The following is a 16061-nucleotide window of genomic DNA, read 5'->3' on the forward strand; positions in this document are numbered from 1 at the left end:
AAAAAGTGAAACCGCTATAAAAGAAATTTTTAAAACCAGGGACAATCTAAACATGAACTATGTATATTAGATGATAATATAATACTATTAAATTTTAGGGGTGATATCGGTATTGTGATTATATAGATGATAACCTTATTCTTTTTCTTTTAATTTTTTTCAATGTTTATTTATTTTTGAGAGAGACAGAGAGAGAGAGAGAGAGAGAGAGAGAGAGACAGACAGACACAGTGCGAACAGCAGAGGGACACACGGGGCCCGAAGCAGGCTCCAGGCTCTGAGCTTTCAGCACAGAGCCCGACGCAGAGCTTGAACCCACGAACCACAAGATCATGACCTGCGCCAAAGTCATGCCCCATGACGACGACCTTATTCTTAAAAAGGAAAGTTGAAGGATCCAGTATCATGATGTCTACAACTTCAAGTGATTCAGCAAAAAAGAAAAAAGCATATATACTTAAGTGCTTGTGTGTATATGTGAAAGAAAGTGTTTGAGAAAGCAAATATAGCAAAATATCAAAAATGGTAACTCTACATAAAGGGTATGTGGGTGTTTCCTTTACTATTCTTTCAACAGTAAAGAATTACGTTAGTAATTATAATAGTAAAGAATTACTCATTATGTTTGAATATTTTGAAAATAACAACACTGAGAGGGAAAAAGGTCATTAACATCCCCTAGCACACCGAGTAAGACAGTAGTATTATCCTGACTAATGTCACCTTGTAATTAAATATTCAAAGTACTATTCAGACATACATACAACTTTGTAACTCCAACCTGCCTTTTTCAAACAGTGCTTTTTTCTTTGAAATAAGACCTTTACCAAACATGTGTGTATTTCTTGGAAAAGATGATATAAAAGACTGCCTGCACTCAAGTCAACTACTTAAGAAGAAGAATAAAACAGGTAAGGTTATTTCAGTTCCCTAGTAAATGGAAAATTTGGAAGACCAGAATTATCTGTACGTTTCCTTACACAGCAGGCCAAAAAGACAGGAGAAACCCGGCATAGAATTATATAAGGTAATCATCTTACCTCCTAAAGCCTAGAATTAGGCTGCCTCTCAAAGAAGCGAAGGAGAAAGGCAACGTATTTGATTCCACTGCAAAAGAAAGTGATCATCATTAAATTCTAGACCAAACCCAAAAAACTTAAAAATTATCACCTTCTTTGGAAACACATTTATAGCAATATCTTTTCATTTTCATTTTGGAAATTTTGTTTTTAAAATGGAAATGTTCTACTACAAAAATAATTAGATAATGCAGTAATATGTATCTGTAACATAAGCCACCCTCTAAAAACATTTTTAGGGGTGCCTGGGTGGCTCAGTCAGTTAAGCGTCTGACTTCGGCTCAGGTCATGATCTCACGGTCTGTGGGTTCAAGGACCGCATCGGGCTCTGTGCTGACAGCTCAGAGCTGGAGCTTGCTTCAGATTGTGTGTGTGTGTGTGTGTGTGTGTGTGTGTGTGTGTGTGTGTAGCTTGCTTCAGATTCTGTGTGTGTGTGTGTGTGTGTGTGTGTGTGTGTGTCTGCCTGCCTCTCCCCCACTTACTGTCTCTCTCTAAATAAAATAAAGACAAAAAAATAATTGAAAAAGGGTGCACGGGTGGCTCAGTCGGTTAAGCGTCCTGCTTCAGCTCAGGTCATGATCTCATAGTTCGTGGGTTCAAGCCCTGCTCAGGCTCTGTGCTGACAGCTAGCTCAGAGCCTGGAGCCTGCAGCCTGCTTCGGATTCTGTGTCTCCCTCTCGCTCTGCCCCTCCCCCATTCATTCTCATTCTCATTCTCTCTCTCTCTCTCTCTCTCAAAAATAAATAATAAAAAAAATTTAAAGGAGAAAAGTTCTTTTCTCAAAGTAGCAGTTGGTTCTGTTGAACCATTCACTTTGTCATTCCATTTTCCATTATAGTCAATAATCTCGTTCGTGTAAGGGTGACAACCTAGTCGTACGTCTTCATCTCTGTTGGATAACTAATTTATATTCACCTTCCACTTTTCTAAGTATCTTTGTTGCCCTTTTATTCATTCTGTCATTTAACAATCTACAACTTTGTATATTTCAATGCTGACGTGATTTGCCTTAACACACAGGCCTGATTCTTCATATAACCCTTACCATAACTGGCAAGGGAGGAAATCAAAGTAAGCAACTCCTGCCTTTACTTTTCCCTGCCACTGTATTAAAATGTTGCCATGTTGTCAGTAACTGATTTAATCGTTTCACATGTGACATGACTACTGAATGACCCGAGATGGGCAAAATTAGAGAGAAGCTCATAGTTGAGGCAAATTCTGAAAACAGAATTAATAAATACTGTTTAGTGAAGATTAAGATAGCTGGTTAACTTAAACACAAAAACACAATTCCTGGGAAAAGTCACGTAGGACTTTATGGATACTTGCTCGTCTCTCCTAAACATGAATTAACATTTAACTCACACACACAGAAAATGGTTTTAGATCAACTGTCATATCCTTGAACAGGGAGTAGAAATGTCTCAATGGTTTTCCACAGCACTCAAAAATCTGAAAATCGTTTCTTACATGATCAGCATTTAGTCACTCAAGGAAGTTTTAAAAGGACATAACTACACACTTTTCAGCAACCTTTAATAAAACTGCTTGATCAAATTAATTTTCCATGCCTATAAACACAAGTGGGAAAATGTTTCCTATGACTACACAAACTGGATCAAGACAAGCCACTCACTCGTCTCTACTACCTGCCATTCCTTTTGAAGTAGTAACCAAAACTGCCTACTTCAGAGCTGCCTACAGGGAAGAGCAGCAATTACAGAACTAACTGCTCTCAAAGACCCATAGATCACAGCGGGGAGGGCAGGGCACTGACAGGAGTGGCCTGAAGTACCCCTTAGTCCTGAGGTTCCTGGAATTTTTATCAAATGTGATAGCCTCCTGAAAAGTTATTCTTATACTATCCAAACTAGTATTTTATAGAATACTGTCAAGTTTTTATTCACTAAAATGTGACCAGAAACATCTCAGCAAGATGAAGGCTGCTGACAAAAAGCATCTAGTTTCCTTAGCAACAAACAATTCTGAAGAGCAGGAGGCTGACATTAAGCGGCACGGACGCTGAAGGGAAAAGGCAGCTCTTGTGCATACACCTCGTGCACCCAGACTCCTCTGCTACTGCTGCTGTTGTTGCCCTGTCGGGGAGTCAAATTTTTATATTGTACTGAGCAGATGGCAAAATCAATACCCTCAGATAGCAGACAGCATTAATACCCATCCTTAAACTCAGATACCCACACCTGCAGCAGTCACCCATTTTTCATTCTGAACACTTATGATATTAAGGGAAACTATTTTCAACACCAGTGATATGGTTTTTACAATGCTTTCACCTGGGGAATCTGGATACACAGTAATCCATGCTGGGCTTCTAACATTTTAGGGGTTAGAAACTGAAGTTTGTGCGTTTTCTTCTTGTTATCTTTTTCACAGTTAGAAAAATGCTCATGTAATGTCACAAATATGTTCAAAGATGAAAAAAATCTAAGAAATTTTCAAAAATTTAAGAAATGTCTTATTCATGAAAACATGGTAGGGTGAAAGAACGTCAGAGGAGACAATCTTGGTTCTGGCTCAGTCACTAACTTTGACCAAATCATTTAACATCTCTGCCTGTCTTCCTCTATCAGTGCAGGTCATTTTATCAACACGTGATGAACACTGTCAAGCACCACAGCATTTCTGAGTGTTTCGTGAACATCTGCTTCGTTTCGGTTGAGGAGAACTGGGAGAAGTGTTTCATGTAACAATGGCTAAAATTCGCATCAGCTCAGAAACACTTTTAGAAACAAGACCTATGATTTATTTTCACAATGACTCACACAAGGAAGATAAGTAACACTATCCCCATTATCAGTGGCTTAATTATAAATAGAACCAAGTTTTCTGGGTCCTAACCTACCACCAAATTATCTCCAACGTTCTTTTAACTTTAAAATTACCTCTGGGATGCCTGGGTGGCTCAGTCAGTTGAGCATCCGACTTGAGCTCAGGTCATGATCTCGTTTGTGAGTTTGATCCCTCACATCAGGCTCTGTGCTGACAGCTAGCTCAGAGCCTGAGCCTGCTTCAGATTCTGTGTCTCCCTGTCTCTCTGCCCCTCCCCTGCTCACACTGTCTGTCTCTGTCTCATAAATAAACATTAAAAAAAGAGAAAGAAAGAAAGAAAAGAGGGGCGCCTGGGTGGCTCAGTCGGTTAAGGGTCCGGCTTCGGTTCAGGTCATGATCTCACAGTTCGTGGGTTCGAGTCCCATGTCGAGCTCTGTGCTGACAGCTAGCTCAGAGCCTGGAGCCTATTTTGGATTCCGTGTCTCCCTCTCTCTCTGACCCTCCCCTGCTCATGCTGTCTTTGTCTCTCAAAAAATAAACATTAAAAAAAAAAAAGGAAAAAACAAAACAGAGGTGGGGTAAACTTGCTTTCTGTGCTGGTTCACCCCTACCACTGCATTTAAATAAAATAAAAATAAAAGTACTTCCAAATTGTAAGTTCAACTCATAAACTGTCTTATCAATCTGACTTAAGCAAAACATATAAAAAGACACGGAAAGTTACCTTGACCTTCCCTGAGGTATGGGTCAAGGGCATGAACTAGCCTGTATGCCCTCAACAGTAACTGAAATCAATTCCTGTCAAGTTTATGGTTAATGTTGCATACTTACAAAATGATAAAACATAGGATAAGTTCCCATTAACTGCTTCACTTCTGAATTCAGCTTGTGAAAATACATTATTTTCAGGTAGACATCCATTTTCCTAGGGAGAAAGCAGATACAATAAAATGCCTCAGCTAAAGATATGTTGATATGCCATTCATAGTTCGTTTTCCCATTTCTTTTTATCAACACATTCTTATTCAAATAAAATCATCTTCTAGAACAATATGTAAACTGAATAAATGAACTTTAACAAAAACTAGGAGATGGAGTTTCAACATTCCAAATTAAATTCCTAATCTTCAAATTCAAATATGTGTTACCCTTAGACACCTTCCTCCTAGAAAGAGTTTATTATCAAAGGGGCAGGTCGGATCCAGCCTCCCCCTGTACTTAAAGGGGAAGGCGCCAGCTTCTCCTGAAAGGGCGCACCTTAAGGAGGGAAAACGCCTGCGGCGCCCAATCGGGAGAGGCCGGCCGATACCTTTGCCCTTTTAGAGGGCCCACTCTGATTGGTCAATACTCCAACTATTGTGACTGGCTCCCACAACTGCCAGTGTTGATGGGGGGGGCAGAAATTGGATCACTGTACACCTGTCATCATTTCCTGTAACTCCCCCTCCCAAAGGCATAAAAGGCCCTGCCCTGCCTTTGTTGGGGCTCTCTCCATGTGGCCGGCAGGAGACTGTGAGCCCAAGCTTAAGCTTGTAATAAAGGCCCTTTGCTTCTGCAGGCGTGACTCAGTCTCCCTAGCAGTCTCTGGTGCTTGTTTTGGGGCAATTTGGGGCGATTTTACAAACTTGGGCACGATAAGACCAATTTTCTCACTCATAACAAAACAAAAATTCAATGCACAGATCTATAATGACACTTTGGGACATATAGTGAGGTAAAGATCAAATTTAATTTAACACCAAATGTTCAATCATGTGTCCCCACACCATCATTTGTTTAATATAAGTATTTGAGCCAAAATTCAACTCCAATACATTTATTGATTCCCTGTATAACAGCACAATATTTCAAACCACCTAATCAATAATAAGCAATAGCTAGAAATAAATTAAGGTATATCTATACAATAAAACAGCATGCAAGTATAAAAAATTACTGGTGGAATTATATACTATAATAGAAAGTGCCAAGTGAAAAAAGTAGGTTGGGGAAGTAAGATCATATGAGGAAATGATTTTTGTAAATATGAATTTTTAACAGTAAAATATGTATAGCACAGGCTCAAAATATTCTAAGTACTCAGGGAAGAAAAGTAAAGAAATTCAAGATATAAACCCTGTGTTTAAGAGAATTGTAGTTATATAATTATTTCAATGAAAGAAAGGAACACTACAATTATTTGAAAGATCATCATGGGAATAACCCACCTAGGAAACAGACCTTCTGAACAAAATATTTCTTATTAAAATGTCTGGTGCTCATCAAAAAGAATGAAATCTTGCCATTCACAACTATGTAGATGAAACTAGAGGGTATTATGCTAAGCAAAATTAGTCAGAGAAAGACAAATATCATATAACTTCACTCATATGAAGACCTAAGATACAAAACAGACAAACATGAGGGAAGGGAAGCAAAAATAAAACAGGGAGGGGGACAAAACATAAGAGACTCTTAAATATGGAGAACAAACAGAGGGTTACTGGAGGGGTTGTGGGAGGGGGGATGGGCTACAGGGGTACGGGGCATTAAGGAATCTACTCCTGAAGTCATTGTTGCACTATATGCTAACTAACCTAGATGTAAGTTAAAATAAATAAAGAAAAATAGTCATAAAATAAGAGAAACTAAAAAAATAAGGAAAAAAATGGTGCTCTGCCATGTTGTTCCAAATTATAGAGCATTTACTTTGAAAACACAAAGTATAGACCTTGCGGATCCAATGCACTATACAATTTCTTCATTTGCCCCTTCATAAATGCCTTGCCTCTTCTGATGTGAAGAGGAAGTACTGGGGAGGAAAATGCTTTGTAGTCAAACAAAAGATTATTTTAAAAAAAGAATAAGTATACTAAGTATGGTAAGTATACTAAGATTGTATTATGAAAATTCATATACAAGTGGAAAGTGATGGCCAAAAACTGAAAACTGAGTTACATTGTAAAGTGTGATTGAGGCGCATCTATTGTTTTATTTACATTTTTCCTGGTATTGACATACTGCCTCTCAACAAACAAGAAAATTCGTGTTTTATGTATTTTAGTTTTTTAAGTTTGATCACTATAGATGTTACACTAACCAGTGTTTTTATACAAAGCTTTAGAAAGTTGTATAGAATAATGACCATTTTTAGTACTAAGCTTAATGACTTTTCATTTTTGGGGGTTCCTACTGAACAATTAGGGAGGAAAGAAATCTCTTCAACTATGAAATTAAAACCACACTTACTTGTACTCACCTGCAAAACACCACGAGCTGACCTCACACTATCAAAGTATGGAAACACATAATTTATATAGGTCTCCTGATCAGGATTTACTCCAATTTCATCCATTGCTTTGAGAACTTTAATTATACCTGCAGGATAACATTTAGAAGCACAGAGATGAAGTACTTGGAATAAATTAACAAAAGATCAGAAAGTTCAGTTCATTTACTTTCTGAATAGTAATGTATGAAAGACTATTTTGTTTGTCTAAAAAGAGAAAGCAGAAAAGCAAAGAACTGGGAAATAAGATGACAAATGAAAAAAAAATTCCTCCTTTCTTCAGCTATTAATTCAGTAGCAAGTGCTAAAGGAATATCCTACAAATTAGAACTGTAAGAAAATTTAAAACAATTGAACAACAAGCCTAATGCCTCTGGTACCCAAATGAACACAGATCATAAAATATCACTGCTGATACACAGCAGCGATGGGTTGACACGGTAACAATTGAACAGCATAAACACTGCAGGGGGAGGGGGGAGGAGGGCAGGGGGAGAGGGGATCCGTCAAAGACAAGCACCTGCGAGTAGGGTAGGGGCAGAGACAGAGAGAGAGAGGGAGAAAGAATTCCAATCAGGGTCCAAGCTGTCAGCTCAGAACCCAATGTGGGGCTCAAACTCACGAACCATGAGATCCTTACCTGAGCTGAGATCAAGAGTCAGACACTTAACTGACTAAGCCACCTAGGTGCCCCTTCACTTCTGATTTCATATTTTATAGAAGTAAAAGTGAATAAGAAACAATAGGTGCTAAGAAATTATCTTGATATGGTTAAAAATAAACACCTACAAGATTCTTTGCTTCTCCCTTCTCCCACTTACAAAAATATCTTTTATTAATTTCTTAAAAAGTCACTGCATGTTTTCCAAAGCTACAGTTATGTTCAAATACTCCAAACTGATTAGTTTATATCAGACCAATTAATCTAGAAAATTACCAAACTACTCAGGTGTCACCTAATTTGACAGAGGTCACAGTTTAATAAGAGAAAGGACTCTAAAACTTATTTTCTTCAGCTTCGTTACTTTCACATTAGAACTTCCCCTAAAGGTCCCTGCGTTTGCCCTATTACATCATCTACAGAAAAATTACATTTCTACGAATTTGTTATGTAATGTGTTCTAGTATAACACCCGATTGTAAATTTCTACTGAGTACAGACATATAGGCAAGGGTGACTACATTATGAATATCTGCACATTTCTTTTAGCTAAAACTCAGATTATTATTCAGATTATTTAAATATTTTATTATGCTTAAAATCACCTAATAGATCTTCAAAACCTTAAATGTTATTTTTCAATATATAAATACAATACTGAAAAAAACCTCAAGGTAAAGCATGTGCTTAGTTAAAAGTTTAGGGTAACATGCATGTAGACTTGGCCTACAGAGCACCCAACAGGCAAAACAATACTCATGAGCAAAATTTAGGAGACATGTTCCTCTCAATAATTCACTAGGAATTAGTACCAATAACATTGATAACTGTCATAAAAAATGGCAAATAACACTGTGCTCTTCTTTAGAAGCAGAGATTACTAAGCACTTGAGAGGAGGGCAGAGCTAGCTGCCTTTCAATTACCTGTAACAGACTTATTCTAACCTCAAGTCCTCAACGTCCTTTCTCATCAATAGGATTGCTTTCACGACTGCAGTTTAAAATAACTAAGTTTCTATAGTAAGACTCCAGTGAAAGGACAAAACAAAAACATGCTCAAAGTTTAAAGAGACCTTTAAGTAGTTTAAAGAGCTTTCAACCTATTCTGGCACTTAATGGTAGTGTAGATCTGAGCAAGTAACTTCACCTCTCTGAGCCATAACTTCTTAGTTTATACCATTAGAAACAGCAATATGCCAGGAACCATGCCTCGTGAGTAGACAGAAACAAAGTACCAAGAACTGTATTACACACAGGCATGAAAGAAATTCCTGGGGTCTAGGCCTAGAGGAAAACAGGAAACAGAGAACACACTGAACAGAAAGAATCCTGGATCACAACTTGGTGTTGATCAGTCTGTCAAGAGCTGACTCCTGAACACAGGGGTTAGGGGTGGGCGCTGGTTCCAACGCAAGCAAAAATCTGCACATAACTTCTGACTCCCTAAAAACTCAACTAATAGCCTACTACGGAGCAGAAGCCATATCAATAACATCAACAGTCAATGAGTACACATTTTGTATGTGCTATGTATTATATACTATATTCTTAAAATAAAGAAACTAGAGAAAAAAATGTCATAAAGAAAATCGTTAAGGTCTCCCCCTCCCCAAAGTAAATACCAAAAAAGAAAAAAAGAGAAAAAAGGGCTCAGTCAATTAGGCATCCAACTCTTGATTTTGGCTCTGGACATGTTCTCACAGTTCATGAGGTCAAGCCTCGTGTCCAGCTCTGTGCTGACAGTGCACAGCCTGCTTGGGATTCCCACGCTCCCTCTCTCTCTCTGCCCCACCCCCCACTCAACTCAGGTGCGCATCCTCCCTCAAACTAAATTCTACAAAATAAACTCAAAAAAAGAAAACAATTGTAAAAAGAGAAAATACATTTTCACTACTGTATTTTTTTTTTAAATCCATGAAGGGAATCTATGCAGTTCAAACCTGTTACCTGTATTTTCAGGGGCCTTTAAACTCAGTCTACTGGGGGTGGTGTATTTCTCTATGGAAATAAAGCTGGAAATGTCTTCAGAAGTCAAATAATCTTTAACAAAAGTGTTAAAGTGAGTGATTTCTCTAAGATCAAAGCCATATCTGGAATAAGAAACCAAGTCTCCTAGGGCTGCTGAGTGGCTCAGGCAGTTAAGCATCCAACTCTATTTTGTCTCAGGTCATGATCTCACAGTTTGTGGGTTCAAACCCCATGTTGGGCTCTGCGCTGACAGCACACAGTCTGCTTGGGATTCTCTGTCTGTCCCCAGCTCACATGCCCTCTCTCTCTCAAAATAAACAAACATTAAAAAACAAACAAGTCTCCTAATTGCTGGCACATGCTCATAACACCACAAAACTGGAAAAATCTACACTTTTTTTTTTTGAGAGACAGAGAGACACAGCACAAGCAGCAGAGGGTGACAGAGAGAGGGAGATACAGAATCTGAATCAGGCTCCAGGCTCTGAGCTAGCTGTCAGCACAGAGCCCGACGCAGGGCTCAAACCCACGAACTGTGAGATCATGACGTGAGCTGAAGCCAGATGCTTAACCGACTGAGTGACCCAGGCGCCCCAAAATCTACCCTTTAACCTGGAACCAGAAAACATGGGATCAAGTCCTTGCGGTCACCAAAAAGTGTTTTTTAGCAGTTCTTTTTCTATAAGATAAGAATGATGACAGCAAAACTCTCCACTTAGCTCTCAAAGTGGTTATTTAAATTAAAAGGAAAAATGTATGAAACCCGAAATATACTAATAGTAACAATAATGATTTCATTTTTTTTAGCTGTCTTAAAATACCCTAGTAATTTTTTAAATTTCCTTAGAATGATACACAGAGTAAATGCAGAATAATGTAACTATATATTTGATTTTCTGATGTTTGAAAATAGATCAACAAATTCACTGTAAACTTCAAAGGTTCTTTGTTTTTTGTGGGGTTTTTTTTTGTTTGTTTATTTTTGAGTCAGAGACAGAACATGACCAGAGGAGGAGCAGAGAGAGGGGGAGACACAGAATCCAAAACAGGCTCCAGGCTCTGAGCTGTCAGCACGGAACCTGATGCGGGGCTCAAACCCACGACTGTGAGATCATGACCTGAGTGAATTCAGACGCTTCACCGACTGAGCCACCCAGGCGCCCCTGTAAACAGAAGATTCTTATTTCTGTGCAAAACCCTTCACTCCAATATCTATGACTCAAATACATTCTGTTCTCTGAACTCACTGTTCTTCCAAAAGGTACATTAGGGGAGGAGTGTATTCTGCTCATTTAGAGGATGTGTGCTGCCAGCATTTTTAATTTATGTATTTCTCTAATTGAAATTAAAGTTGGTTTAAGAAAGCCCGGGTCTACACCTGCTCAGTTCAGTTCAGTCACTCTCTCAGGCACTCTGAGGGAGGACACAAAGACACCTCAGTAACCACAGCCCGACGGGAGGACAGCAACATGTCTCTATTCAACCAACTTTACTCAACTGGCATGCAAGCTTCCACATGGCCCCTTCCTTATATATCTTATCCCTTCTATACTCTTATTTTTTGGTTTTCTAAATATACCCAGGGATATAAATCCTCAATCATTCTCGGTTAGTTCCTCTCACTTTTCCATTTGTGTCAAAGAAAAATACTAGTAAGATGAGCTATAAGGAAATCACTATGAGAAACTTTCTTAGGGGTCGGTGATGGCTGAATTGGCAGCCAGAAATATTCTAGAATTCAATTAATAATATGAATGATCACAGTATTGCTGAAAACTCTTGCTTCAGTTTGATCTGACCTCTAAATACTTTTCTTTATTTCATGAAGGGTTTTATTTATCTATTGCGAAACGCTCCACTACATCTTCCATCACTGCAGCCATTATTCTTCTATTCTTTCTACCAGTTTATATAGGACTTTTCCTGGACAAAGAACAGGTTCATTGCATTAATAAAAATATGATCTTCTTATGTGACCCTAAAGAAACCATATAGAGTATGTAAAGACATTTTGTTGCTACATGAAGGACAACTGTAGAATACATACATTACTGTATTTCTGGGCCTCTGCAAAGGGAGAAACTAGTTCTTAAAAACTGTAACACAAGTGACAGTATCTTGTACTCCCCAGTTACCTTTCTCAGCTTATATATTTTTCCAGATAAAACCATCACTGGTTAATGTGATACCAACTTTTTAAAATGTCCTTAATGCAAAAACTGGCATCTAACTTTTAGCTAATAGCTAAGAATTTTTATACAATAAATAAGGCGTAACACTCACAAATGTCTGATACGGAAGTGTTATGGTACTTAAGAAGAGTGTTCCGAATAGATCAGAAATCTCCGGTTCTAATCCCAGCAGCACGGACAGCTGGGTGTGGAGCCCAAGGTCAGTCACAGAACCTCTCAGTTACTTCACTAATATAAAGCGAGCTTTTAACAAGGCACCTCTGCGATCTAAATTATAAGCTACTAAGAGAGGATGGAGTCAAGACAAAGCTCATTTTTCTACTAGTCTGAGCTACAACTACTGAAAGAAATTACCTGAATTCTTTTATGCTTACTAAGTTGTTAAAGTGTGGTGACCAATTCAAATCTAGATACAGAGAGAAGGTTGAAGAAAACAAATTTTCCTGATGAACAAACAAATATTTCAATGGGGGTATTTTTTAATTTGTGCAGAGATGGACAATATGAATATGCCTGAAGATTTTCATGGAATGATGTAAACTTTCTCTTGTTCAAAAATACTGGGCTAAAAGTAACTTCTTGGGAGCTTTCAGAACTGGAGGATGTGCAAAGAGTTAATCAACTAGCATGTTCTTTTCATGAGGATTTTTTTCTAAAAAGGATTTTGAGACTTTTATAGCCAGAAACAATTAGGGAATACTTGTTTCACTATTTCCTTTAGACCAGAAGACGACTATATATTTAAAATAAAATTGCAATATGAAAGTCTGCTAAAAGCACTTTTTTTGTTGTTTGTGCATTCTGTTTGTCACCCAATGTCACACTAACAACTCTGCATCTCATTCTAAAGCACATTATACTGCGAGATAAAATGAAAAAGACCATTTTTTTGTTTCCCCAAGGGGGAAGTACTTCTGTTAAAAGCATCTTTTTATGAGACTACTCTTTCTGAATTACCAATAATGCAAACCAAAGAATTAGATACTGTACTCTAAAATTTAATATTTGTTCAATTCTTATTCATATCCTATAGGCATCCCATGTGTACGAGGGAAAAGTATGCTAAATGCTTAAACGTACTTAAGAACCTGAAAGATTGAACATTTCTGTCCTTCAATCAGCAGGCTGTCAGGTCATGAGCACTCATTTTGCAATAAAAGTTTCCCTGCCTTTCTTATTATTGTAACTCAGCTCAGCGAAGGAGCCTGGTCCACAAAGAAAACAGCTTGATTATGTACAACTTTATTTTGAATAAGGCTAGACGAATTAATTTTGAACAGTATATGTAAAACCAAGAACTAAAGAGTTTTTTGAAAAACTTAAAAATAATAAACTGTTTAAAACTCTACTCACAAGTTTGAATATCAAGATCAGAGATGAGGTCAGAAACGAAATTAAGACGAAAGAAATGCACTATGTTTCTTAAAATGCTTACCCAATTCTTGATTCCGATTGAAATCAGAAGAAAACTCCCCTAATTTTCTCACAATGTCTAGTACCCAGAAATAAGTTTGCCTTCCCAAAGAACCTAACTAGATGTGTGGAGAAACTTAACGCTGGATCTCTGAACCATTACAAATCTGTAAAAGGCAAAACCTAACCTTGAACGTTTTTCTCCTTCTGATGTCCAGCTAGCAACGGCCAGAAATAATGAGTTCTGACAGGTGAACCTTCTTCCTTCAGAGCCTTCATTAGAGCTTTTGCCAAATCTGAAAGAGATACCATAAAATATTACAAAGCTACCTCAGCAAACTTCTTTGTATCGGTTTTACTGAGGAGCATACCGTACCAGTTTTACCGGCTTGTAAAGCGCACTGGAGCGTGAACTGCAAAGGAGATGCGTGCATCGGGGACCCCTTCAGCTGCCTGCAGTAGTCCTTCAGCTTCTCCGCGGGCTGGGGGGAGGTAACGCATGTCAGCTGGGTCTGCAAACATCCTACCATCCGGCCTTCTGCAAAGCTGCTACCACTCCGGGAATGAAAAATCTCACCCTCTCCTCCTCTTTCTACCTGATAAACTTATCAGGCAGAAACAAAGTTTTCATAACGTTTGTGTGTAATTGGACTAATCTCAACATGTCCTCCTATTTCATAGACTTTTATTTCACTGCCTATTACACTGTCGAGAAAGTAAAAACAGACAGGATACCGTATTCATGGTCACACAGTGTCGTAAAAAGAAACTGCCAAAGTCATTCAGATTGTCTTCCTTTGAAACAGGACACGCTAATAAAATTTGGAATGCTGTATCTTCCAATTTTTCAGTGACTAAAAGCAGAATAAGGTTCATTGCATCTGGGGAAAAAGAAAGACGTATTTTGTTACTGACTTGAGTAATGTTTTTACATAGCAACCACTATGAAAGACAAACTTATGAACAACAGGATATAGCTGCCTAGATAATAGTGAAGCGCTTTCAAATCAAAACAGCCCATGTGTTCATTAACTCACGCTGCTTAGTTTACAATCTGACCAAAAGAGTCCTGTGTTCATGTACTGCGATCCCCTATTGTTAGAGAATGCCCTTCCCATCATGTAAGAATAATAATTCAGATTTTTAGAAAAATCACAAAAATACATTTTTTAAAAATACCTGGAATAGATCTTCTTTCATATGTAAGTTTTTCCAAAATTTCTGGGACATATTGCGAATACCCAGCTTTACTGAAACTAAAAATAATTTGCAATAAATCACGGTCCATAAGGTAAAGATCAGACTTCTCCACCTTCTCCAGAGTCTGCAGACAGTTTCGAAAATTAGAAGAACGAATTAGAAACCAGTATTTTTAAAGTACAGCCAAATAAGTTAAAACAGCAAATTTTAAAAATTAGGAACATACACCATCTAAAGGTTTAGGACTTATTTTATAAAACAGAAAAATTACACATCAGCAATAACTGCTAAATCTACACCAAGGTACCAAACTATAAAAATTCTCCTTCAATACTAACGTCTACAAGAAATACTTTTAAAAACAGATATAAACTACACATTTCTGCTTCATGTGAAACCTAGCATAAGCTCACACTAATTATTTTTTTATGCAAATAGTTTTAAAATATTATTTACATGACATAAGTCATACCTGCTTAACATGGTCAATGTCACCCTTTTCAGCATATGCATTCAACAATGCTAGGTATGTGTCAGGACCAGGCTCGATTCCAGCCTCTCTCATCACTGTGAGAATATTTTCTGCATTCTCTAGATCTCTGCAAGTTATTCAAGGAAAACAGATTATTATGATACTGGCAAATGTAATGTTATCACTCAATCTAAAATGTATCAGCCTATACTTACTAAAATTAACAATTCTTATAAACCAGTTAGCAAAGGACATCAGAGAAGGACAAATACATATGAAACTGGTTGTAGGCTTGTGAAATAAAATAATAAACCTTTCAAATGTTTACAGGTAACTTTCCCAAAAGAGAAACCTAACTGCATCACAATCACACAGACCTTAAGGTGCCCTCTTTCATCAAGTATGCAATGACTCAAATTTACCTTTTAAGGGAAGAATAACATTTAGTAAGTTATTCTTCAAAAATAAAACTGTTTCCAAAAGCATCAAGAGAGCCATTAAAATACAACGTCAGCTCGTTTGGATCAGGCCCAATTTTTAAAATTGAATATTTGCAAATAAAAGTTTTATGAAACAGATAAATTTAAGAATAAATTCTTTAAAAGTTACATATTCTACCACACACACTGAAAATTTTTGATGGGTTAGATAAAAGATAAACCTGGTTTAGGAATTTTCTATAATAATTTCCTGTAATTTCAATCTCGCTTGAGAACAAACCCTTAAGTTGAACATTACCCGGCTCTTGCGTGTCCTGTAACAAGAGCGCTGAAAACCGCCTCCGTGATCGGCAGGTCCTTGGTTTTCATAAATCCAAGAATCTTGCTGCAATAAAAGAGAAATGAAAATATCCTTGGAAATACACATCAGAGCCACTTTTTACAACATGTAGACACAAAATCTCACACCCTGAAATTGTAACAATCATATCCGATTATATATCCTGAGCTACTCGGTAAAAAAGGCAGGTAAGTTTTTAAAATGATTGTTTCTTGTATACGAATTAACCTTTAAA

At 37.6% G+C, this 16061-nt stretch overlaps 1 protein-coding gene across 1 annotated transcript in view; it reads right to left on the reverse strand.

Moving 5' to 3' along the window:
- The window catches only part of LRPPRC (leucine rich pentatricopeptide repeat containing), a 108355-nt gene that overhangs the window by 71585 nt on the left and 20709 nt on the right, over positions 1 to 16061 (reverse strand). Inside the window, exons 6-14 of the mRNA XM_029937271.1 lie at positions 15785 to 15871; positions 15047 to 15173; positions 14554 to 14698; positions 14110 to 14255; positions 13751 to 13856; positions 13563 to 13670; positions 7111 to 7229; positions 4704 to 4797; positions 1041 to 1107 (exon numbers count right to left, since the gene is read on the reverse strand). Of these exons, the coding sequence (XP_029793131.1) occupies positions 1041 to 1107; positions 4704 to 4797; positions 7111 to 7229; positions 13563 to 13670; positions 13751 to 13856; positions 14110 to 14255; positions 14554 to 14698; positions 15047 to 15173; positions 15785 to 15871 (999 nt within the window). The remainder of the gene's footprint in view (positions 1 to 1040; positions 1108 to 4703; positions 4798 to 7110; positions 7230 to 13562; positions 13671 to 13750; positions 13857 to 14109; positions 14256 to 14553; positions 14699 to 15046; positions 15174 to 15784; positions 15872 to 16061) is intronic.

This window comes from Suricata suricatta, chromosome 4, assembly GCF_006229205.1.
Source record: "Suricata suricatta isolate VVHF042 chromosome 4, meerkat_22Aug2017_6uvM2_HiC, whole genome shotgun sequence".
Taxonomy (NCBI): Eukaryota; Metazoa; Chordata; class Mammalia; order Carnivora; family Herpestidae; genus Suricata; species Suricata suricatta.